Source organism: Sycon ciliatum, chromosome 2, assembly GCF_964019385.1.
Source record: "Sycon ciliatum chromosome 2, ocSycCili1.1, whole genome shotgun sequence".
NCBI lineage: Eukaryota > Metazoa > Porifera > Calcarea > Leucosolenida > Sycettidae > Sycon > Sycon ciliatum.
Genome location: NC_088644.1, coordinates 23,166,338 through 23,190,124, shown reverse-complemented (window position 1 = coordinate 23,190,124; position 23,787 = coordinate 23,166,338). Strand labels below are relative to the sequence as shown.

Genomic DNA, 23,787 nt, shown 5'->3' with positions numbered 1-23,787 from the left:
AATGTAGTTGTGTTTGTGCCTCTGCTAACATAGCTAGACATGCAAAACCAGTGGGTGAGTCGTAACAGTAAAGGGCTTTGTTCACGGCTTCTGCTCAATGACATCATGTACATATGGCGGCATTTGCACCTTTTACGAGGGGTCGGCGGAGAAAGACAGAGACATGAGCGTCAATGTCGGGCCTGCATGACGCAGCTTTAGGAAATGCTTGTCGTTCATGTTGCAAAGAAAACAAGCATTGTGCGTTCCGTTCTGTGCCCTACCATTGATTGATCCGTCGCTGATGATCGTTCGGCAGGTCCCATGAACAAGCTTTACTGAACTACTGCATTGTACGAAAATACTCCACGTCGTTGAAGAAGGCCTCGACAAGCTTGCATTTGTTAGCTAGAGCAAAGACAAAATAGAATCTGTATGATTCTGAACAGCGGTTATGTCAGGCTTGTCCCACTTCTCTCCCAAATCGCTCCTAAAAAGGCTCAAATGTGAATTCTCCATCTTACCGTTTACAACAATCTGGCATTCAATCGACCTAGGATTTGATCCGTTTGGAAAACGGTCTGACTGAGAATGCCCCAGCCCCCCCCCCCCCCCCCCCATTATCAACGCCCTCCCTTCCAACCCCCCCCCCCAAAACACACACTTTTCCTCGCGCTCTAACGACCGTTGACAGCAAGGAACGCGTGTACTGCCAACGATGTTACAAGCCATGTATTTCGGCAAAAGACAAAAAGTAGTTCTACATTCGACATGATTAGATCAGACTCAAGACTCAACAAAGGGTTTTTTCGTTGTTTTGGCATGCGGTGACCATCATAATCACAGAGCTGCCGTACAACTAACTATCAGTATTACTTCAATAAGCGATAATGTAATGGCTGGTGTTGGCAGACTTTGAGATTGTACTGGAGCCGATGAACAGCCCACAATATGGCTGACAAGAGCGAAAATGGTGGGACACATTGGCAAAGCGGTCCCGACACTCGCCCGACCGTGTTCGGGCTTGCTTCTAAACTGATCCCGCTCGTTCAACTTACAAAATGTGTGCGTTCTAAAACTGGATAGGATGGATCGGTCAGGCAGCGGACGGTCTGGAGATATACTGCACTCGCCTGTTCCGCTCGTTTCCGATACGAGGCAATCAGCTAGGGGTTGCTGATCATCAATCCCCTGGCACACTGGTCGGAATTATAATGTCGATATGTGCCCGGCGGCGAACTACATTCACCAACAATATGCAGCCAGCGCGACAGCATGCAGCCACTGCGGAACTTCTGAACCATTTCCGGCCGTGCTGGAAAGTTTGCTAGCCCCGATATCACACTTGAACTGATCAAGTACACGCCGCTTGTTGCATTCACGTGGCAGCGTATCCTTACCGGGACTGGAGCCACGACAACCTGGAGGAATAATAATTGGATCAATCCAGAAATGTTCAATCTTCTACTCATTCTCCGGTAGGTGATTGACAAAAATTTAATACATTGCACCAGTGTACTGGTTGTATGTGTAATGATTGTGCGCGGCCAGCCAAATGATTGTAATAATTATTGCAATATGCATGTACATGTATGTGAAGTTTGCTAGCCCCGATATCACACTTGAACTGATCAAGTACACGCCGCTTGTTGCATTCACGTGGCAGCGTATCCTTACCGGGACTGGAGCCACGACAACCTGGAGGAATAATAATTGGATCAATCCAGAAATGTTCAATCTTCTACTCATTCTCCGGTAGGTGATTGACAAAAATTTAATACATTGCACCAGTGTACTGGTTGTATGTGTAATGATTGTGCGCGGCCAGCCAAATGATTGTAATAATTATTGCAATATGCATGTACATGTATGTGATGCGTGTAACCCGTGGGCGCTGCATGCACTGTTCCATGATTTATGACTATGCATTAATTTTGACGCCTGGGGGTTTCACTGATATTGCTGCCAGTCTGACTGTGACACAAGACACTGTGAAAAGGCAGCTCAGGAAGCAAGGCTCACCAAGACTCTTCTATCACACGGTCTGACGCAGGGCACTCCTTGTAAGTGAGTGAACTGAGAAACATGAAAACCAATAGCCAATACACAGTCCACAGATGGATTGAAAAGACCATAGATGCATAACCACCTCAGAGTTAGACACTAGCCACTAACACTGCAACAGACCATGGGACATGATGTTGTTTGTCCACATCACAAATACCGAAATAATTAAAACACCCATGAGTCATGTAAGTGAAGGCATTCAAGAGGAGTAGTGAATACAGCCTCAGCTGGATGCCAGATGCAGATGGGGTGGTCAGGGAAAGTCCGGAAATTCCTCCACTATCTGACACAGCTGTACAGCCTTGCGTGTCAGTTCATTCAAGCTTACACAATATTAGTAGTCTACATTCACTCAAGCTTACACAATGTCGTCCAGAAACACATGTATCTGCCCTGAGGACTCAGTTTCCTGGTCCTTTTCAGACCTCAGGCTACATTTAAGATGGTCATGGCTAGCCATCCAACAGCTGTACATGTTCCATGACCAGGAACAGTGGCAACCTATGGTGCCATATGTTGCTCTCTCACTTACTCCCTTACTCACTCACTCTTTCTGTCTCTCACTTACTCTCTCTCTCTCTCTCTCTCTCTCTCTCTCTCTCTCTCTCTCTCTCTCTCTCTCTCTCTCTCTCTCTCTCTCTCTCTCTCTCTCTCTCTCTCTCTCTCTCTCTCTCTCTCTCTCTCTCTCTCTCTCTCTCTCTCTCTCTCTCTCTCTCTCTCTCTCTCTCTCTCTCTCCCTCTATCTCTCTCTCTCTCTCTCTCTATCTATCTATCTATCTATCTATCTATCTATCTATCTATCTACAAAGGAGTAATTTTGGCAATTGCCGGCAAAGTGCTCAATGCACAAAGTGCACTGCGTTTCACACGGAAAAGAGAAATAGGTCCAGTTTGGATTAGTCTTAGGTTTTTATTGTCAGTCGTCTGATGATTGCAGTGGCATGAAACTTTGAGTCACGACAAATCCAAACTGGACCTATTTCTCTTTTCCGTATCTATCTACCGTATCTATCTACCGTATTTCCTCACTTGTACTGCAGGTACATGCCGGGCGCCACCTCACTTCCTGTGTTGATATCTGACCTTGAGTATACCCATTTTTAGGAGCCATCTGCTGCAGACATATGCAATTGGCTATAAATGGCAAAACGGGTTGTGTCGAAATCAAGTTCCAAGATGCACAAAAATAAATGTCCTGCCCACAGTGCTTCCTGAGCGGCAGGAAGTTCAAGAAAAAGGGGAAATCGAGTTACTCATGTCGATCATATGAACTTTTGGCGCATACGAATTATCATTATTATTTCCTTGCAGCTGCATTCCTGACGATGGGCCTTGCCCGAAATTCGGATGATTTAATTTTTCGATAGAAATGTCAGCACCGGGCCGACGCAATCCACACAGCGGCACAGTCAAGTAAAACCAGTTGTGTAACTGAACGTTTTCGTTCCCTTCTCATCATGGATAAGTATGGGGAATAATGGAAAATGCAACACAGCAACTTATAGAATCAAAGTCCGATAGCATACACGTATACATGTATAACGTAGATCAAAACCTCACACTACATATGTGAAAGGAAATTCAGTAGAAAAGGTCAAAAACAGGGTGAAGGTGAAGAGATGACATTTGATTTGACGTTTTCCATTGCCTCCGGAGAAGGACATAGAAACGTTCTGTTAGAAACGAATTTTTGTATCACTGGATTATTTACATTGCAAGCAGTTCGGACTATCCAGTTTGCATCGGACCGCGTTTTGTGGAAGGTGCCTGGAAATGAGTAGTTGCAATCCAATATTAAAAACCATTGAAAGTGGAAGCACCCCAGAACTTCTTCAGCAAGAACTCCGAGTATTGTTTTTAAGACGGTGTATTTTCTTTTCCAGATTTTGGCCTCGGATCTGCAGTCCCGGTTTGGCTGCAAATTAGTACTGACTAGTTTATGACCCTGTGAAGTGCATACTAGTAGTAAAGATTCTCAGTACACTGGTATTCAACGTGTTTTTGGAGCTGTACAGACTAGCTGTATACAGAGCTGTATTACACCATCATGGTGACTGCCCTCTATAATAACGAGAGAGCTTGGAAGCTCAGGGCCCTACGCTATGCTTTTTTGCCTTGATGACCTAGACAAAAAAAAAAGCATAGGGATGTTATAAATTCTTTAAAAAAATCCTTTTTTAAGACATAACCTGGGATTCGAACCCGCACTATCGCGCGCCCTGCATGCATCCCCCGATACACTTTGCATACATACTAATTCTTCCAAGTTGTTTCACATTGTGATCTTGCATTTGAAAGCCCTATTTGAATATGCATTGTGGCCAGCCGTCTTTGATGGCACGGTACGGTAGGGGATAGGTACGGGACAGGTACGATCGAGGATAATACGACACCGTCTCCCGTACCGTACCATCAAACACAGCTGGCCACATACAGCTGCCCGCAATATTCAAGTAGGGCTTTCAAACGCAAGATAATAACGTGAAGCAACTTGGAAGAATGGGTATGAATGCGAAGTGTATGGGGGAATACATGTAGGGCGATAGTGCGGGTTCGAATCCCAGGATATGCCTGAAAAAATAGGAGAATTCAAAAATTTATAACATCCTATGCTTTTTGCCGTCAGATACGGATAGCGCCAGGCGTGACACAAACAAACACACAAAAAACACCAAATTAAAGCTGTGTGGACCCTGGCTAGCGCCAGACGTTACTGAAGTAACGTCTTCTGCATAGCTACGGGAATAATAATAATAATGTAGGCTGTCGACCACTACACGCCGGTGTAGACTGATCAATTAAAATGTTACGGTTCGCTTGCGACTCGGCTAGACTGAGTTTTCAGCATCTGTAGGAACGCCACCACCCTGCACTGTGACGATCTAAGGCGCAGATGCAGCTCCGAAAGCGGTGGGCGGTGAGTAGATCAGCTCCTACCAGCGAAGTACACTGATAGTTATTAGCTTAGTATGCAATCTGTGGATAGTATCGGTTTCGTCGACTCCGGACCATAAGTACGGCAGAGAGAAACCAAGCCTTTTTTAAATGTACCCAGGCAGCATATTTCGTATCGTATTGTAGCATCGTTTTACTGGGGCATGTCCAACACTGAGACCCTGAGGTATACACGCTGAGTTCAAGGTGATATGAAATGGGGGTATTAGTAATTCGAAGGGGTTTGCCTGAAGTGTTGAGCGCCAATGAATGCAGCAGACATGCGCCCAGCTTGGGAGTATACAGTGGGTATAGAGAGGGAATTGCTGCTTGGTCTTGGGGCCACTCGGAATTGGAACATTCCGCAAAGCTTGAGTTAGCACGACAATATGTTTTCTTTCGAAAATCACATACACTGAGGGTGTGTGGCAAATAGCAACGAGCAGTACAATCGTGCACTGTAAATCAATTATATTTCGCATTCGTCTTAATTTTGCAAATTCCGTATGACTCCAGTCACTTACGAAATTGAAACGCTTACTAAAATTATGTCACACTTACTGAACAGTACTGTTTGCATGCACGTATTAACCCCCGATCGATGGCACTAACGAAACTTACATGACTACAAAGTGTTGTTTTTCTCGGTTTACGAAGATAATGCGCTTGCAAAATATAGACTGATTTACTGATTTACAGTATAAGTATGAACAATGAGCTGCCATGCCAGATGTAGTTTTTTGGGAGTGATTGAAGCCATTCCACGATCATTTGTTATTTGAAAGCTCTGTGTGCTCTGTATTAACATTGTGCATGTACCCTTCCAGCAGGTCTGCCGATTTGTGTCCTTTTCGCGTGCAGTGCCAAGTCCCCAACAGAAACACAACCTGTTGTCCCTGCCCTTTTGGCACGTGTGTGCCCCTTTTGGCACGTGCAGGTTGCGCATGCGTGCATGCTTATCGTGCGCATCCTGGTTGTTTTCGGTGCCTTCTTCCTGAGACTCTCCTTGGAACAACAGTGATAATCTGTCCTCTGAGTGTGGCGTACGTGTGATGGATGAATAAGAGAGTAGTCGGAAGGGCTATCGTGCGAGGGAATAAAACCCCCCCGACGACAATTCTTCTAATTTTGTTTTGATTGCTTCCATCCACAGGAGTGGATGTTTTTTTTTTTGATGGGGGATAGTGTTGTACATGTGGCTGCGCTTGTGTCTCTTCGTTGTACATGCGGTTGCACGTGTAGCTCTTTGTCGTACATGTGGCTGCTTTTGTGTCTCTTTGTTGTACATGCTGCTGAGTCGTGGTACATGCTGCTGCGCTGTTTTTGACTCCTGCGTACATGCGGCTGCACCGTCTTCTGTCCCCGGTGGTACACACTTGCTCGTCTTGTCCCCGTTGTACGCCTTCAATCTAATATATTCTGTTGTCTAGTCTTGTCTCAGTGTCAGTCGTCAGTCGTTCGTTGTCAGTGTTAGTTGTCTGATAACCATGAGTTCTCCATCGCCTACTGAAGCGAGGTAGAAGAAAAAGCTTTCTAACAATTTGTAGTGGTCCTTTGTTGTGTGGCGTGGCGAGGAGCGTGGAGGAAGTTCGTTCACGGTTCTCAAACCCGAGACGACACAACCCGTCATGTATCGGCTTCTGGAAGATACTAGAGAGAAGACGTACAGGTAAATATGATCTGCTTCCAATGTGACTGCTACTGCCAACAGCATTTCCTTCTAATCGGGTGATATTGCTGTCATCATTAGCCAACACACAGGGGCGTGACAGGCAGTGCGGCCGGTCCGGCTTTGGCTGGACCACTTTTTTGCCCAGCCACGAAAAAAGTGAGCAGAATGCAGGATTTTGGACCCTACTATCAAAACCTTTCCCGCGAGATTCCCCCCGGACCCCCGGACCCCCCCCCCCCCTCCTGCCGGACCACCTCCAATGGCGGTGCTACGCGCCTGATACATAGCCTTTCTTTTCATTTTCACATGACATCAGCCAAATAGCTTCACTAGTGGCACAGTAGCCTGTGAGTGGTCTGGATACATGTATTGTGTGTTCGACTCTATCTCTCACAGTCAGGGAGTTGGTATTTAACCCTCTCTACTCTAATACTCTAATGCCTGTGTTGGCTTAATTGATAACCCTGTGCAGATTTCGGTGAATGTAAAGCAACCTGATTTGCTTGGAGACTGATGGCAATACGCAGTCGCAAGGGACTTTTCAAGACACTTTTAGGTAAGAAATAGTGGTTGCGACTTGGGCGTTGATTTTTTTAGGAATGGGTTTGCTCCCACACTGGAGCTCGTGCTATTCCGCCAACTTGACTTGACACTTGACTGACTCACGACTGCCATCCAGAGCACAAGAGAAGTCCATCGAACCTTCGACTCGACTTTTATGTAAGAGCAAGAATTTAGCCACCATTGGACAAGCATTGAGTAGTGGCCCTCTGCTGGCCTTGCAGAGCTCGCCATTGCACTGATTATTGAGCTTTCCCATGTTGCGTGACTATAGTCTTTGGAAGTTTCCACAGTGGCCAGGGGCGGATCCAGACCCCAAAGCTGAGCGGTGCGAGGATGAAACTTACATATTTTCTTTTGCAGTAGTAAACCAAAGACATAGTATGTTATGTGTGTTACTGTATAATATCATAATTACACATAGCACCAACATGAGTACAGTGGTCCCTCTATAATCCGGCACCATTTGTGCCACGAAAATCTGCTGGATTAGGGAGGGTGCTGGATTAACAAATCTGATTTACTGCTGCAATGTACATGAAGAGGACATTTTGGCTACTGAAAATTGTGCTGGTTTATCGAGGGTGCTGGATTATAAAGTGCCGGATTAGAGAGGGACGACTGTAGTATGATTAGTTGCACATTGAATGTCAAAATTTGGAAGAGTTTTTATGCAAATCGCCCAATGTCAAAAGGATGATGGCTCTCACAACGACGCTTAGCAGCAGGCTCCATGGTCTCACCAGCTGGTCCACCAGCTGTGTCCGACATCTCCGCGCAGCATGCACAGAAACGGAGTCGGAACAAGCAGTGAGAATTTGAAAGAAGCTAACACGACAACTGAAACATGCAACGTCAAAAGTAAAGAACTTCGAAGTGAGTTTGTTGCCGGTGAAAAAGTAACAGTTAGTTCCAAAAAAGTTCTATTCCAAATGTGCAGCCCTGGCGCGAGCACGTGTCCAGAACGATCACGTGATTGCACACAAATCATCCGCGCAGCGAGCCTGGGCCTGGCCTGGCCTGACTTTTTTTTTTTTTTTTTTTGGAAAAATCCTGACGGGTTCATTTGCACCCTTCGCACCCCCTGGATCCGCCCCTGGTGGCCATCAGTAAACTACCACCTAGATCATCCTCTCATTGGTGAGGTGCAGGGTCACGTGCAGTTCACTGTCAGATTACCTCTTTGATCCGTTAGCAAACTTCTGCCGGATTTCAGAGAGTGTGTGCTATATGGACATAACAAGTTAATCCAGGGGTGGAGGAGTGCGAGAGCCATAATCCAGGGGTGGAGGGGTGAGAGCCAAAATCGCAAGACAACCCACACTGTACACATACATATGAAGTGTCGCTGAAGCCGAGACCACAGGTCGGCCGTGACCTCAGGTCGGCGAAGATGCTCCAGTTTCACCTCCACAGTTGCGTCTGCAGCCACCTCCATCATGCAGTATTCTGTTCTCGAGGTTCGTGGTTCAAGTTCTTGTAAAAAAATGTACATGCATGCGATTTTCGTCGTCCAGCATAGCAAGCTGTGTTCATTTCAGAGGGAGGGGAGGTGGTCCGAGTACGAAAGGAACGATGTTCGTTTCCGACAAAAAACGTTTGCGACGACCCCTCATTGCCGCACTTTTTACCTGCTGGTACGTGGACACCTAGACATACCTTGTGACTTGTGTGCATTGTTATACTGTCTTTTAGGCACTATCGTGAGGCAGAGTCAAAATTGCAGGATCTGGATGGCTTTAGAGGCAATAAGCAAGTGAGAAACTGGCTGAATGGAAAATGGCTCTCAATCCCAGAGGCACGTTTGTGGTGATTAATCCTGAGGGTCGAGTAAACTCCTACGCTGTACATACTGTATAAGTACAAATTTTCGTTCACGGAATCTTTCGTTAGATCACTCCACCAGCAGGTTCGTTATGTACTGAATTTCGTTTTTGGTCAAGGTCTGTCACCCCGAATGTTGAAAAAACTTGTAGTTTGGTACAAACTTTAGTTATTTCGTGCACCCTAACGAATATAGCGAAAGTTATTGCCAAATGAAACTTTGTACTTATACAGTAGCATCAGAAATCAGGATTGTCGGATATGCCACTCTGAGTTCACGCTGAGCAACCATCAGGCAGCATAATAACGTGGAACGGGGAAATATGCCCTAGCATGTATTGTGAATTTGTAAGAGCAGTCAGTGGTTAGTAATGCGGGCATGATGGTGGGCACTGATCAGGTAGTGAATGGCAGTATAGTATTATAGTGGTGTACTACGACACAAAGAAAACGGTGGGAAATAGAAATGAAGCTACAGTCGCTGTTTTGGATGTTGTGTGATATTGTGTACTCTTTTTCAGCGGTGGGTGAGGGCGTGGATTATCAGCACGATGTATTTTTGAACAATGGAGCCGAAGCGCAAAACAAGGTAAGCTTCGGTGCACTGGTTTTAAATGTCAGTCAAAGAATCACTTATAGAGTACCGTTTACTCTATGAGTAGCGAGTATGTGCCATGACACTGGTGATCAGGTAGATGGATAATTACGACTAGTGTTCCAAGTAGAAATAGCTTCACTGGCTTCCAGAGGAAGTTTATTACGTTTTTTTGATTGTTTAAAAAAAACTTTTTAGTTTTAGACATGTTCCATTTCTGAAATGCAGTATGTGTCTCGTGTCATTTGACTAAGGTCCTGAAATGCTCATTCCTCAACACCAACAAAGGGAAGAAGTGGACACTTAGTGAGACGTTTACAGTTATCGTTGAAAGGCTTCTTCTGGAGGAGCAAAAGCGGAAGCTCGCGGTGATGAATTTCAGCCAACTGAGCTCTTTCCGAAGGTAACTGACTAAAGTAGTGGAAAAGCGAAGAGCCAGGCTTCATTTCAGTGTTCACTGTATCTAAAAAAAACTTCAATACAGTGTACCACAGAGTGGAACACCCTAACATATCTGTGCAATCTGCTCTTCCAATCATGCACCTACTGATACGAAGATTTGGAATTGCAAAAGATCACAAATCCTGCATCGCTCCTGATGTGCCCCTTATTGCATGCTTTCAGCTAGCACAGCTACATACCAAAGCACCTCCACGACAGGCCCAAACGAGTAGTCCTTCACTGTATGAAGCGTAATCAGTCTTCTGGGCAATACTTGCCAGGCATGTCCTTGTGAACACGATGTGTACATTATGCATTGCCTCTGTGCCTTACACACTATGTTTGATGTCCATTTTGATTCTTTTTTTGAATGCATCATATGGGTAGAAGTCGGCTGTGTACTTGCATTTGGTGTGCCGTCCTGACCGTCTTAGTGTGTATGATAAGTCGCATTTCTCTGTACTTCGTCGTGCCCGCTATGTCAATCAGTTGACCGTCCTTGAAGCTATTTGTACTTCAACTATTCGTATGCCTAAGCCTGATTTGTACAAAAAAAGACATTTCGCTTATGCTCGTTCTCTTCATAGCTTGAATCGACTGTCGTCTCCTGGCAGATTGTATTGTTGTTTACCCCTCGTTTTCTTCTCTATTCTTGATGTAGGAGATATTGAAGCTGCTGGGGGCAGCATGTTCAAAGTCAAGTCCTCACAGTGTAAGCTTGACTGCACCATCTTGCTCCTGCGAGGATTGGAGCATCCATGGTTTGCCCTGCAAGCACACGTTTGCAATTTTCAGACATACACCTGGGTACAGCTGGGACTCTCTTCCAGCATCGTCACGGTATTAAGTAGTTCCAAGCTCATGTTAGACCTCAGGTTAGGGAATGCCGAGGCTCAGCCGCAGATGGGAGGAGACGGTTGGAGTACTTCACAACACGGGAGCTGAAAATGCACCGGAGCCAGGCACTGTTTCGGACAAGCTACCAGTCCACCAGGTATGTTCACCTCAGTAGTTGTTCAGCAATATACATGGAAAGAGTGGAATAGAACCCTTTGACTGATAACCTTAACTATTGAGTGGGCCTGCCACTATCGGATTCGGTTTTCATACCCTATATTTAAAAAAAATTCAAGGGTTCAATGTAGGAAAATCCATGCACATCTGGGTAGTCCTCATACACTGTGCCTAGCACAAAGAATTTCAAAGAATTACACACACACACACACACACACACACACACACACTCACATGCACACACACACACACACACACACACACACACACACACACACACTTGTACTTGCTCACTGCCAAAACTGGTCACGTGGGTCTCCCCGGGAGAGGGGAGAGAGACTCAAAAGGAATCTTGGAAAGATGACTCAATTGGCCATTGAACCACCCAACGGCCGGCACCCCCTGAAATCCCCAAACTAGGGTGGACTTGAAATCATCCCACTTATGGGCTCACCATACCTCAGTAAGTGGGTGAGGACAAGGTGCAGAAAAAGGATTGGCGGCATCAGGGTATCCGTCCCGGGATCCAACTGCAGGTACCCCTGCCCCCAGTGAAGGTATTACTTGGTACTAGTGTGGGTGGCTAAATCAGAGTGGATCTGATAAAAGCTTCACTAGCACCATTGATTACACAAGAGTTAATCTAGCCAGAAGCAGTCCATGGTTAACAGGTATTTATACTTCAAACAGAAAGTATATGAACCCTGAAACCAACAAAGGTGGTAGGTACAACAATACACCTTCAAGCAGCCGAGTCCGTCACGTGGCAACAGGCCCAACACTATCTGGCATACGTGTACCCACCAACCAAACTAGCTGGCACACACTCACACTCACATACACCACACACACACTCACACACACTCACATACACACACACACACACACACACACACACACACACACACAAGTCAATGCAGTGCACTGACTGTCACTGGCTGGTATATTAATACCAAGCCGCAAGAACAATAAAGCAAATCCACCTCCACTACACGCGCTCTCAGTTCTTTTTTTGGAATATCTTTATAGACCTCACAGCAGAGGTACCAGCATCATTCACAGCGTTTGCGAAACACGCTCAAGGACAGCTCGAAACATAAACAGAAAAGAAGAAGACGTGTCCAACTAATGAGTTCGGCTTGATCTAGCCTTCAGTAGTGGTCCACATAGCTGCGCGGCTTGACATTGACTCACATGATCCCTAGTTTAACTTGTTTTCAATTTCGACAGCAGGTTACAAGGCGGGGACGCACTGTGCTCCTGACTGCAACCATAACATGTTTTAAACTATCAAGCAAGGCTTCTATATATCCCATGTCCTCTAGTTGTAGGGCATTGCCTATAGTGTTGGAGCTTGGACTTCAAGACTATTACTTGTACGATAGACCATCTTATATTGACGTGGTTCGTGGCATCTCCCTCGTGATGCCGTGAATCAGTTTTGAATCAGTGGAGAACAGCATGTACAAGGGGCTTGTTTTGCGCTAAAAATGGATACGGAACGGTGGAATAAACACTCGGATGAAGTTTATGTCCAAAACTTGCGTGAAGTCAGTGGGGCTTATGAGGCATCCTTTTTTGGCTTTACCCAGAACACGAGCGCCAGTGCCTGCACCAGTGCCTGCGCCAGTGCCTGCGCCAGTGCCTGCGCCAGTGCCTGCGCCAAGGCCTGCGCCAGTGCCTGCACCAGTGCCTGCACCAGTGCCTGCGCCAGTGCCTGCGCCAGTGCCTGCGCCAGTGCCTGCGCCAGTGCCTGCGCCAAGGCCTGCGCCAGTGCCTGCACCAGTGCCTGCGCCAGTGCCTGCGCCAGTGCCTGCGCCAGTGCCTGCGCCAGTGCCTGCGCCAGTGCCTGCGCCAGTGCCTGCGCCAAGGCCTGTCTCTGGTGTGGTAAATACAATGTCATATGTTTGTATACTCTTGCACAATTTTTTCTCTGCCTGTTCTCAGCCACTATTTGGGGCCGGTCCTCGTTAGCGGGGCAGTGCTATAGACCGTCCGTAGGCAAAGGGGTGTGTATACTAGTAGGAAATTTTCTTATAACCAGTATCATGCAATTTGGGAGTTCCTCGGTTACGTACTGAAAATGCAGAAGAGCTCTCCTCCACAGCGCGTGTTAGAAATTCAGCAACGGCGAGCCTGCGCGGTCGACTGGGTCGACCCAGGACAACTCTCCTCTCTGGCCTTTCTCAGGACTGCCTAGCCCGACTCGGCATTCGCCTGAGCATGCTTGGAGGCCTTAATTAATCAGCTGCGGCAGTTGGCAGGGGATAAGTCACGGTGGAATAGCACCCCGTGGCACTCATCTTCCTCTGCCGAGCCGCGTCCTTGACGTATGATAGGCGAATATGCAAAATATTGCGCGGCCGCATAATTTGCGAGGGGGGGGGGGCAGTGCAGTCAGTCTAATGCACTTAGGGCGAGTTTGGTTGGTACAACCTAGAACAGGATTCACCAGAACAGCGCGTTTGGTTGCGACTGCACTTGTTCTAGGTCGGCCGGAACACATGTTCTGCTTGCTCCGGCCTCGAGGCTGGAGCAGACCGAGTAGTTTCACTTTTTCACAGAAAAACCTGGTGGAACATCGATTTTGGTACAGTGGTCCCTTTATAATCCAGCACCATGTGTGCTAAGGAAACTCTGCTGGATTAGGGGGGTGCTGGATTAGGGAGGTGCTGGATTAGGAGGGTGCTGGATTGGGGGGGGGGGGGTGCTGGATTAGGGAGGGTGCTGGATTAGGGAGGGTGCTGGATTAGGGAGGGTGCTGGATTAGGAGGGTGCTGGATTAGGAGGGTGCTGGATTAGGGAGGTGCTGGATTAGGGGGGGGGGGGGGTGCTGGATTAGGGAGGGTGCTGGATTAGGGAGGGTGCTGGATTAGGGAGGTGCTGGATTAGGGAGGGTGCTGGATTAGGGAGGTGCTGGATTATCCGATCTATTTCCTGCTGCAGTGTGCATGAAGAGGACTTTTTCGGTACTGAAAATGGTGCTGGTTTATAAAGTGCCGGGTTAAAGAGGGACGACTGTGCAATATGATCTTGTGCATATGCTTTTGGGCTGGACTTGCAGCTTGGCATGCACTCGTTGTACCGTACAAAGTAACCATGGTGACTCGTACACATTTTGAAGAATGCAAGTTTGGCGTCCTTTTCACAAAAAATGTGCTGTGTTTCTGGAGTACTGTTTGGTTGGCATGACACTGCTCCATGTGCACCAGCTGTTCGATCCTGTTCTAGATCGTACCAACCAAACACACCCCACATTTAAAGTGGTAAACATTTCGGCTATATTCGGCACCGACTCAAAACGTCGAAATTAAAACGCTGGCGAAATTTTCACATCGGCTTTGGTGATGTACAGTGCGTATCGGTTATAGTGTGGTCGTATACAAGAATATACTGCTTACAAGAATGAACACTCATTTTTTCATAATCATAACACATATTTTATGTGTATATTTATTCTTACAAGCAGTATTATCGCATAGTATAATATATCGGCCCTAAGAATGGATTTTGTGTAGCAAAATATGCCAGATTAGTGCAAAGTGTATCGCCTGTAGTAATAACATCTGTGCTCTGTGCATACTCAATACAATAATATTCAACACAAAAAGAGAGTTATGTCCAAGGGAGCATTGGAGAATCACTTTTCTGTCCAGTCGGACTCTTTCTTCCGACTTCTCTCTTATCCGCTGCTCCGCAGCGAGTCTGATTGATCCGTATGTATCATGTGTACGTGTCCACATGCCAAACGTGCGCGCATACATGTACATGTATATCAAGAGTTCATAACCCCCATGAACTCTTGTGTATAATATTATGTATGATATGCCACACGTGATTTATCGTGTGTAAGAAATATCGGAAATAAGAATCAAATGTCGCTTTTCAAACACCCACGCTATAACCGATACCTACTGTACATGGTATTTCCCAGTGTCGAGAATAAATCGCTGCTGAAATGCTAAAAATGTGAAATGCCGAAATTTTGCAGCGCCGGAATCTTGAATATTTACAGCAACTCCATTGGAGCCTCGTCAGGATCATAGCAAATCTCTGCGCACACGGCCGCACTTTGTCCGTGGCAAATCTTCAATCTCTCCAAATTCTCTCCCAGGAGGGCATCATCAGGGAAACGGTTACTCTGGCCCACATGCACATGCACAGGCATCAAGAACAGTATAACTGTGTAAATAACATGATACCTAACAAGGATGCCATTTCAGTGTCAACACTAGGATTAATGGTGTAGACTACGTCACATATACATATACAACGCCCTACCTACAAGAATTTTAAAAGCTACCAAATGTACATGCAGTAGATTGGTCCTGTTCAGACAGGTTGATGTAATAATGCCAGTGTCATTGCAATGGCTAGGGTCTTGAAACAGGTCCTGCTGAATAAGTCGAATAAATTAGAATAAGGGTATAGTGCCAAGCGGAATTTAAAAAAATCAGCCGGGCCACATGAAGAAGCCAGCATCAAGTGCGAACAATACATCGGCAGGGATAAAACAACTAAGAGATAAAACAGGTTCAATGCATGCACATGTTGGAGTAAAGGATACCTACTTGCCAGTTTGTCTAGGGGAAAGACTACTGCTATTACGCAGTGTGTAGCATGCACTCAGGTGTCCAGCACCACAAACTGTCTAAACACATACCACAGCTGCCTACCGAGAACAGCATGGGGAAATCAAAACAAGGAGAAAACCGACGCGACGCAAGAATCATTCGACCAGTTGTCAATCTATTTGGGGACTTGATGTGATTCCCACTCCAGCCATCCGCCAAGGTAGTGACGAGCCCTGTATCACACACAGCCAAACGCACGTACGCGCATGTACATATATATACGTACACATCCACCCACACGCACGCACGCACGCACACACACACACACACACACACACACACACACACACACACACACATGCATACATGCACACACATGTATGCGTGGGTTCAGCTGGATGAGAATGCACCAGGAATTACAGCGCGTATCCCGGTTTGCGGACGGCATGCGCAGCTTCCGATCACAAGTGATCGAATACTCACAGCCAGGCGTTTTATAGTTTTATCACGCCAAAATAGCTTTCAAACGGTGCTGCTGCAGTGTATCAGTACAAATTTGCAGCAAAGAGATGGACTACCAGATCACCAACAGCTAACTGTTCGTAGGCTCACAGAAAGGATTGTATCATTCCAAATGCTGCAGCTGCAGTGTATCAGTACAAATGCTGCAGCTGCAGTGTATCAGTACAAATCAGCAGCAAAGACATAACTACAAATCGGCAAACAGCTAACTGTTAGTGGACACTTACTGTGTGTATCCACATGCGTGTGCATCCCGCAGGGCCTGGCGACTGCGTATGCCGGCACGGCAGTGGAATATCACGTTGGTGTCGTTCTCGTCTGGCTTTGAGACGCCGTAGCGCTGCTCGAATTGACGCGGACTTAGATTGAACGCATCCGGAACAGTACCCACTGCTCGCACAGCATTAAAACGAGCACAAAAAAACATGACAACAAACAGTTTCGGCTTTTAGCAAAAAATGTTAAACAGTGGTGCTGCCCCCCCCCCTCCCCATTGCCCTGCCCCCAGCTCTGCAGACCTTCCTTCCACAGCCTTGGACAAAACACTCAACCACTTCAGAAAAATTGCTTGAGTGCACCAATCTACACTTTAATTAACGTCGAGTCAATGGCTAGACATTTGTTTGGGAGCGAAAGGGCACAGTAAAGAAGAGTCCAGTCTGTGCACCAAAAATGCTGTAGCTTCCCATGAATGTCAGAGAATGTCCCCAGGCACTTGAAAGTACCAGGCGCATCATTTTTTTTCCGGTTGCTATTGTGGAGGGCTATATCAGGAATTTGTCTGCAGATCACTCAAATGCCAAGACGGTCTCCAAGCTGCATAAGGCCAGCCACTTTCATCCTGTGATACACACCTGCAGTGCAAACTGGTAAGTAATAAATGACATTGGCCGCCAGAAACAGAAGCAAACATCAGCGTTGTCACCGGTTGGCAACCCCGATGGTTCTGACCAGCAGGCAAGCCTCGCAAACTCGACAAGCCACACACACGGCGTCCCACAGGGCAGTGTTTTAGAAACAGTGCAACGCATCGCAGACACCAGGCAATCGCGGTGACCTGACAAACAAGGGCAAGATACACACGGTGTGGTATCGTCCTCGACATGCCTGATGGGCTTTGGCACTTGGCCTGTGAATCTAGTCGTATCACATTCACCGATGAGGGACACCACATCTGCCCCTTTGACTATCACACGGGTGATAGCGGCTCAACATACACTGTACGAGTACGTTCCAGAGTGGGCAGTGGAGAAGCGGTATGCCAATACGGTACGGGACGGGAATTCACTTTTTTTCTGGCTGTACAGTCAGGGGCGTAGCTGGTCCCCCTTTTAGGGGGGGGGGGGGGGGTGGTGCACGGCTGCATAAGTGTAGGATGGCTGGTGCATGTCATTCATGGTCATTACGTGCATGCTGAACCTAGGTCGAAAAAAAAAATTTGGGGGGGGGTGCACGTGCCCCGCGTCCCGTGCGGGCTACCGACCTGGTACTCAATATTGGTGAAGAATTGGATATCCTTATAGACAGCTCACGCTATCTGGCTAAACACGTAATATAGTATTACATTGTCGTGGTGATTACATGTATGGACACTTTTTTTTTCTATTTCATCCGGATCCCCATGTCAAAATGCTGAGTAATTTGTACACTTGTGATGTTCTTGGCCACCATATCCCTCAGATGACTACTATACTTACGTGGGATATGGACAGCCCGATCGTCAATTTTTCCAGTCTCTTGCAATTCGTGCCTCTCGCGCACATCGATCAAGAATATATTCCCAGCGGAGAGCATCTGCTTCAAATCGCTGTGTGACACATCTCTCCAAGGTTCAGTGGCGTCACTGGTTGGCTCGGAGCAGTACGTCCGCCATGAGATATAGCACAGGCTGCCAGAGCTACTCCGGCTTACAGTATGAGAATACTGATGAGCGTAGCCTCTCGTGGAACTCCATTGCGCTGGAGCAGCATGTGTAGCAATATAACTTCTACCAGATACGGCCAAGATGTTTGATGGACGCGAGGAAAGAAGTAACGATCGACAACTTCGGTAGGCCATCGTAACGTATGGAGAAGAGAAAGCAAGGTTTAGATCTACCTGCGAAGAGCCACGAGGGGAACAATGCACAAACTCAACTCTCAGCCAATCCAAAGGAGTTACTGATTTCAATTATTTCATTTTCAAAAAAGCAGGAAAGAAGCTCTCGATCGTTCTTTCGATCTACGTGCACGTGATCACACATAGAGTGACTTCATCATCGTGCACGTGAGCATGAGGGAATGCAAGTCCCCCCCCCCCCCCGGGGCCAAGTGTCCTGACTGTACACCTGACCCGATCAAGTCAGTGCATCCGAATAAACAATCCACATACCGGGTACATGCATATCCATGTCTGATGATCCATGTAGATATGTCCACGTGGCTTGCAATACAAAGACAAGTCAAAGGTACTCATGAGCATATCCACTCGTTGTCTGTTTGATGATTGGCCACTTTGCCATCTACATGAAGTAACTCCGAGTGGCAACAATACAAAGTTCCCTGCCATTGTGAACTAACTAACTAACTTGTGTGGCTGGTTTGTTTCATGCATGTTTGCTACATGTACATGTATGTGGATAAAGATATGGAGCAAGGAAGTGCATGCCCGCACAAGCCTTGTGTGGTTCTGCCACATTCACTGCTTTTCGAGAAGAACCCGCCTAGCCCGGGGGGGGGGGGGGGGGAGGGGGGGCTACTCATCACTGCACTACATAATCATTGTTGTGCCAGTGAGTTGTGTAATGCTTGCAGCCCCATTCAGCCATTCCTCCTCCTCCTTCTCCTCCTCCTCCTCCTCCTCCTCCTCCTCCTCCTCCTCCTCCTCTCTCTCTCTCTCTCTCTCTCTCTCTCTCTCTCTCTCTCTCTCTCTCTCTCTCTCTCTCTCTCTCTCTCTCTCTCTCTCTCTCTCTCTCTCTCTCTCTCTCTCTCTCTCTCTCTCTCTCTCTCTCTCTCTCTCTCTCTCTCTCTCTCTCTCTCTCTCTCTCTTCGTATCAAAAAGAAGAAAAAAATGCATAACTAGCCCTTGTCAGATAGTGCTCGAACACTTGGCGGATTCTGCTCGAAAATAGGCTCCGGCGGATTATGCTCGCGAAACTTCAAAAATTGGAATTATTGACTAGGAAGGTGTGGATCAGGCTTCCTCGTTCTGGCTGCATTGGTGGAGCGGGGGGGGGGGGGGGGGGGGAGGGGGGCAAATACTGGGGCAGAGGAATTTGAACTGGATAGAGTGGCTGTCGAGGCGGTCAGTATTATTTATTATTATTAAAAGCATGTCCGGGTAGGTGGCGGGGGTGCCACTTTCGCTTATGCCATTCAGGATTGATGTCTGAAGAGTAATACGATACAATGAAATGACAGAAGTGACGTCAACAAAAGCCGTTAGCAACAACACAAATATGACTAATGGAAAACTTCATCCAAAGTATAAAATAAAATAGAATATGCATACAACATGTCTGGTCAGTCCTGTTAGGTGGGGCGGGCTCCACACCATGCCTGTCGGTCCGCTGCCATTGTGCGGACTGCGTCAACATCTAGCGGCTGGTGGAGGGTAAGTCCATGCCATGATAACAGTTCCGTCTGCAAGACCGTTACCAAAGTCGTCCGAGGTCGACCCCTGAAGCGTTCAGTGCCCTCGTCGTTGGCCAGGCGGTCAGTAAGGAAACGATTTGAAGTAGTCGGAGGGTGTGGGTTGAAGGGGAGAGCGTTGGGATTTAGGCTGCATGTACTGCTCATTTACCTACACTGTCAGAGGAGAAGCGCCATTCGCGAACGGAGGCAGGCCAGAAATTATGACGTTGGACAGTGGTGAAGTGCTCTTCAGGAATCACAACATGGGCATAAGCAAGTCCAAAATAGTGAGTTTCAGCCACAGAGCATTTGATGACGTGGACGTCTTTGCTTGCGCACCCCGAAGACTACAACTGGTGAAATTTTAATTTTTGCCTTAAAGGGGAAGTATACCCTAAAATCACATTTTCACCAGTTGTAGTCTTCGGGGTGCTGAGTCGAATGGTCTTGGTCCGAGGAAGCTGAGACGCTCCCTTCCTACTTGAATCCCAATCGAACTCGCGCACTTCCACCGAAACTGGGTGACTGCGCCCTACTAGATGGGGATTTGTATGCAAAATGTCACTAAAAGCGCCATTTCGTTCTTATAAAAGCACGGATGACCGCGATTGGCCCATATGTTGTAGTCTTTTGGACGCTGAGTCGACTGGTTTTGGTCCGAAAAGGCTGCGATGCAGCGTTCCTCCTTTATTCCCAATCGAACATGGTTGAACAAGCGGTCACGTGCTCCTGCGTACACCAGTCACCTGGTCACCGTGCCTGCAGGGTACAACTTACTAGCCTGTTTGACCTTTTTTGGGTGCAGTCCTGTCACTCGAGTTGAACCTTGGTGTGAAAGTTGTCGCCTGCTGGCGCGGTGACCAGGTGATTTGGGCAACCAGGACCACGTGACCGCTTCTTCAACCATGTTCGATTGGGAATAAAGGAGGAACGCTGCATCGCAGCCTTTTCGGACCAAAACCAGTCGACTCAGCGTCCAAAAGACTACAACATATGGGCCAATCGCGGTCATGACCGTGCTTTTATAAGAACAAAATGGCGCTTTTAGTGAGATTTTGCATACAAATCCCCATCCAGTAGGGCGCAGTCACCCAGTTTCGGTGGAAGTGCGCGAGTTCGATTGGGATTCACATAGGAAGGGAGCGTCGCAGCGTCCTCGGACCAAGACCATTCGACTCAGCACCCCGAAGACTACAACCGGTGAAAATTTGATTTTAGGGTATACTTCCCCTTTAACTTCCCCTTTAATCCATTGTGTTAATTTTTGCCCGTAAAAGAGGCTTGATAATACATAAATATTAAAATAGTCAAACGGATAGAAAAAAAGAAGAGAAAGCAAGTACCATGTACGTACTGATAATAATACATAAATTATATTTAATCATTCAACATCTACCTTCACTGATGAGCTATGTATTAGCGAAACAGCTGTCTGAAGGAGTTTATCAATATCGTCTACCTGCATGGTTTCAGCCCGCGCGCGCCCCGAGCCTAGTCTAGCTAGACCCGGCGCCCTGCCTTTTATTTTTCGAAACCTAGGTCGAAATTTTTGAGGGGGGGGGGGGCGCGCGCCCCCCGCGCCCCCCCCCCCCCCCTAAACCCGCCACTGGCTGTTCAGCTGTGGGAACATTGCAATGGCGCTTCGAAACGTCGGGGGTCCGAACTTCCCGGGTCCCAGTTGACGTGCGATGAGTTGTCGTGGCAGCGAAGTGACGGGTTTCGAAATGTGTCCGCGACGAGACGGTTCTCGACGATATGACCTCTTCGAACTGACGCTCGTCGAAATGTCCCGCACCTAAGTGACGTAGAACCCAGCTGCAGTGGATTCTTCAACTAAAACTTCATTCTCCCGAGTCAAGCTCGGTATGAAAACATCCCAGAAGAAGCCTGATGAGTCTGATGAGTTCAGCGGGGATTACTAGTATGCCACTGTATTGCTGAGCCATCTGCTAATGACTGCTATGCGCCATGCACTACCGGATGCACCATTTACCAGCCTGCTATGTCGGATACCTATCCGCTAACCACGCATCGACTAGGCGCCAGGCGCGAGCTGATGGTGATGGTTTTGAGAAGGCATCTGTGCCGGAATAGCTAATTGCAGCCTAGAGAGCCGCGTATGTGGGCAGGCGTGTATTTACCGCCATATTGCCGGGTGTGCCACCATTTGATTTTGAATCAACCCTAGTAAGTACAGCTGCAGTGGAGTCTTACTTCAACAGTCAACACCCATCTTGGTTGTGCTAAGACTAAAGTAAGATTTAATGTAACCCTTGGACTTGGTTGTACGAGTGCCGTTTCCACGCGCGTGTTGTAAAGAAATGACGTACGATGTAGGAGCGGCACATGTACAACAATGATACATTTCAACAGACATAACTAACTAATTACTTCGTAGATCTACGGGCAGTTTTAGTGCCTGAAAGCCAGCCCCCTATAACCGAAACATCTTGCCACGCCATTGAAGTGTCATGGTCACTGCGGAGCATAGATCTACGACACGAATGGGTTGAGTTTTCATTCGTAGGACTTGAAACGAGTGGAGCAGGTGAGCACTCCTTCCAGAAGAAGTCTTTGTCCACTTTGGAGTTTGGTGAACACGTCGTTTCGTCACTGCACAAGTAAAACGAATAAGGAGTAAAGAAAATGAGAAAATGTCACAAGTCGTACCCATAATGCAGCGCCGAGTCTGTGTGCGTCGAGCCTACGACTCGCACGCTCCACAGTCCAAGGAAATCTTCATGGCATTGTGTATTATTACTATTACTTATTAGTACTATTAGTATTACTAGGACTGTTGGAGCGTAAAACTACCGGTTAGCACGTTCCCGGATGTACTAGTCACACTTCAGGTTTTAGCACCTGTATTGCGCTGTAAGTGTACAGCGCCACGCTAAGTGTTACATCTGCCCCTTACTGGCCTTAGCCTTAGGTCGCGCTGAACCAATGCTTGCACTTCAAATTATTTCCAGAGGCCTTGGCGAGGCTGTTGTTGCATATCTCAGGGGTTTGCGCTCGATATCAGTGGAAAGAAGGTGGCTGCTTCCAGCCCACAGGGCCATAGTCGTGCATAGTCGTGCGTTGTTGAGGACGGATACTTCAAGTGACGTACTTGACAGCCAGTGAAGTGACAAGTACTGTTATACTTGTACTGTTGTAGTCATGCACAACGTGGTTGGAGCTGCTAACCATTATTAGTACTGGTCACAACTATTTCCTAAACGACTAATTTGTGTGCAGCTTTGTCAGTATCATTCAATGATGAAGACGTGGAAGGCACCTACATGACTGTATGTGCCCATTCGAGCCTGTGCTTCAGAGCTTCAGTGCCAGTGCTTTGTGCAATGCTACATCGCGCAGCAATGATTATGTACATTAGCCACCAAACAGTCAGCAGATGACTGTACCAGGAACTTGTAATGTATATCGCGGAGGAACAAAGAGGCGAGGTCTTGTGCACTTCTGTCTGGGAGTGGAATACGTTGCTTGTTGCTGCTGTCCTGCTCGTCAGCAGCGAGTGCCATTTCTTGCCTTGAAACGTCGGAAGGTGCACGGTTTGCTTCAAGACCTCACACCGTTCACTACGACTAGGACTCCGTGGGGTACTCGCATCGTCTTCATTTCCTTATCTAGTTTCAGATCCAAGACTACATTGTACACTATACTGTACTGCAGTCCGTGGTTGACGGAATGAGCCACTGAAGACTATCTTCGTGTCCTCTTGTCAGAAGTACTGTCTAGGCGGAAGACCATCTGCAGCAGAATGGTCCCTCTCAGGGAAGCGAGAGTGAGATTGTTCCGCAGGTCGCGGTGCATTGCACTGTGTTTCCAGTACAGATACAGGTATGTCACCACTACAACAGTACAAGCAGGTAATACTACACGGTCGGCTCCGACTGGACCGACCGGATGCTGTGACCGCGGTATGCGGCGCCGCGTGTAAATAATTGCAAAACGTGTACTGTACACTGTTAATTATTTGGTTTGTAAGTG

The 23,787-nt window shown here is 47.2% G+C and overlaps 2 protein-coding genes across 3 annotated transcripts in view; one reads left to right on the top strand and one right to left on the bottom strand.

The window, feature by feature from the left end:
* Positions 1-3,009: 3,009 nt before the first annotated feature.
* LOC135809275 (uncharacterized) overlaps positions 3,010-23,787 on the top strand; it is a 30,591-nt gene continuing 9,813 nt past the window's right edge. The window contains exons 1-5 of one of the 2 annotated variants that reach the window (XM_065322589.1): positions 3,010-6,649; positions 7,125-7,208; positions 9,559-9,626; positions 9,887-10,035; positions 10,735-11,067. In XM_065322589.1, coding sequence (XP_065178661.1) covers positions 11,021-11,067 — 47 coding nt within the window. In that variant the 5' untranslated portion in view covers positions 3,010-6,649; positions 7,125-7,208; positions 9,559-9,626; positions 9,887-10,035; positions 10,735-11,020. Of the gene's footprint in view, positions 6,650-7,124; positions 7,209-9,558; positions 9,627-9,886; positions 10,036-10,734; positions 11,068-22,770; positions 23,638-23,787 lie in introns of those variants that run through there. The other variant, XM_065322588.1, reaches the window with a different exon arrangement.
* LOC135809274 (rhodanese domain-containing protein CG4456-like) lies at positions 15,267-18,371 on the bottom strand. The gene is made up of 3 exons (XM_065322586.1): positions 17,881-18,371; positions 16,411-16,573; positions 15,267-15,894 (listed from the first exon to the last, which is right to left on the bottom strand). The coding sequence occupies exons 1-3, from the start codon at positions 18,239-18,241 to the stop codon at positions 15,837-15,839; spliced, it is 582 nt and encodes a 193-aa protein (XP_065178658.1). The 5' UTR covers positions 18,242-18,371; the 3' UTR covers positions 15,267-15,836.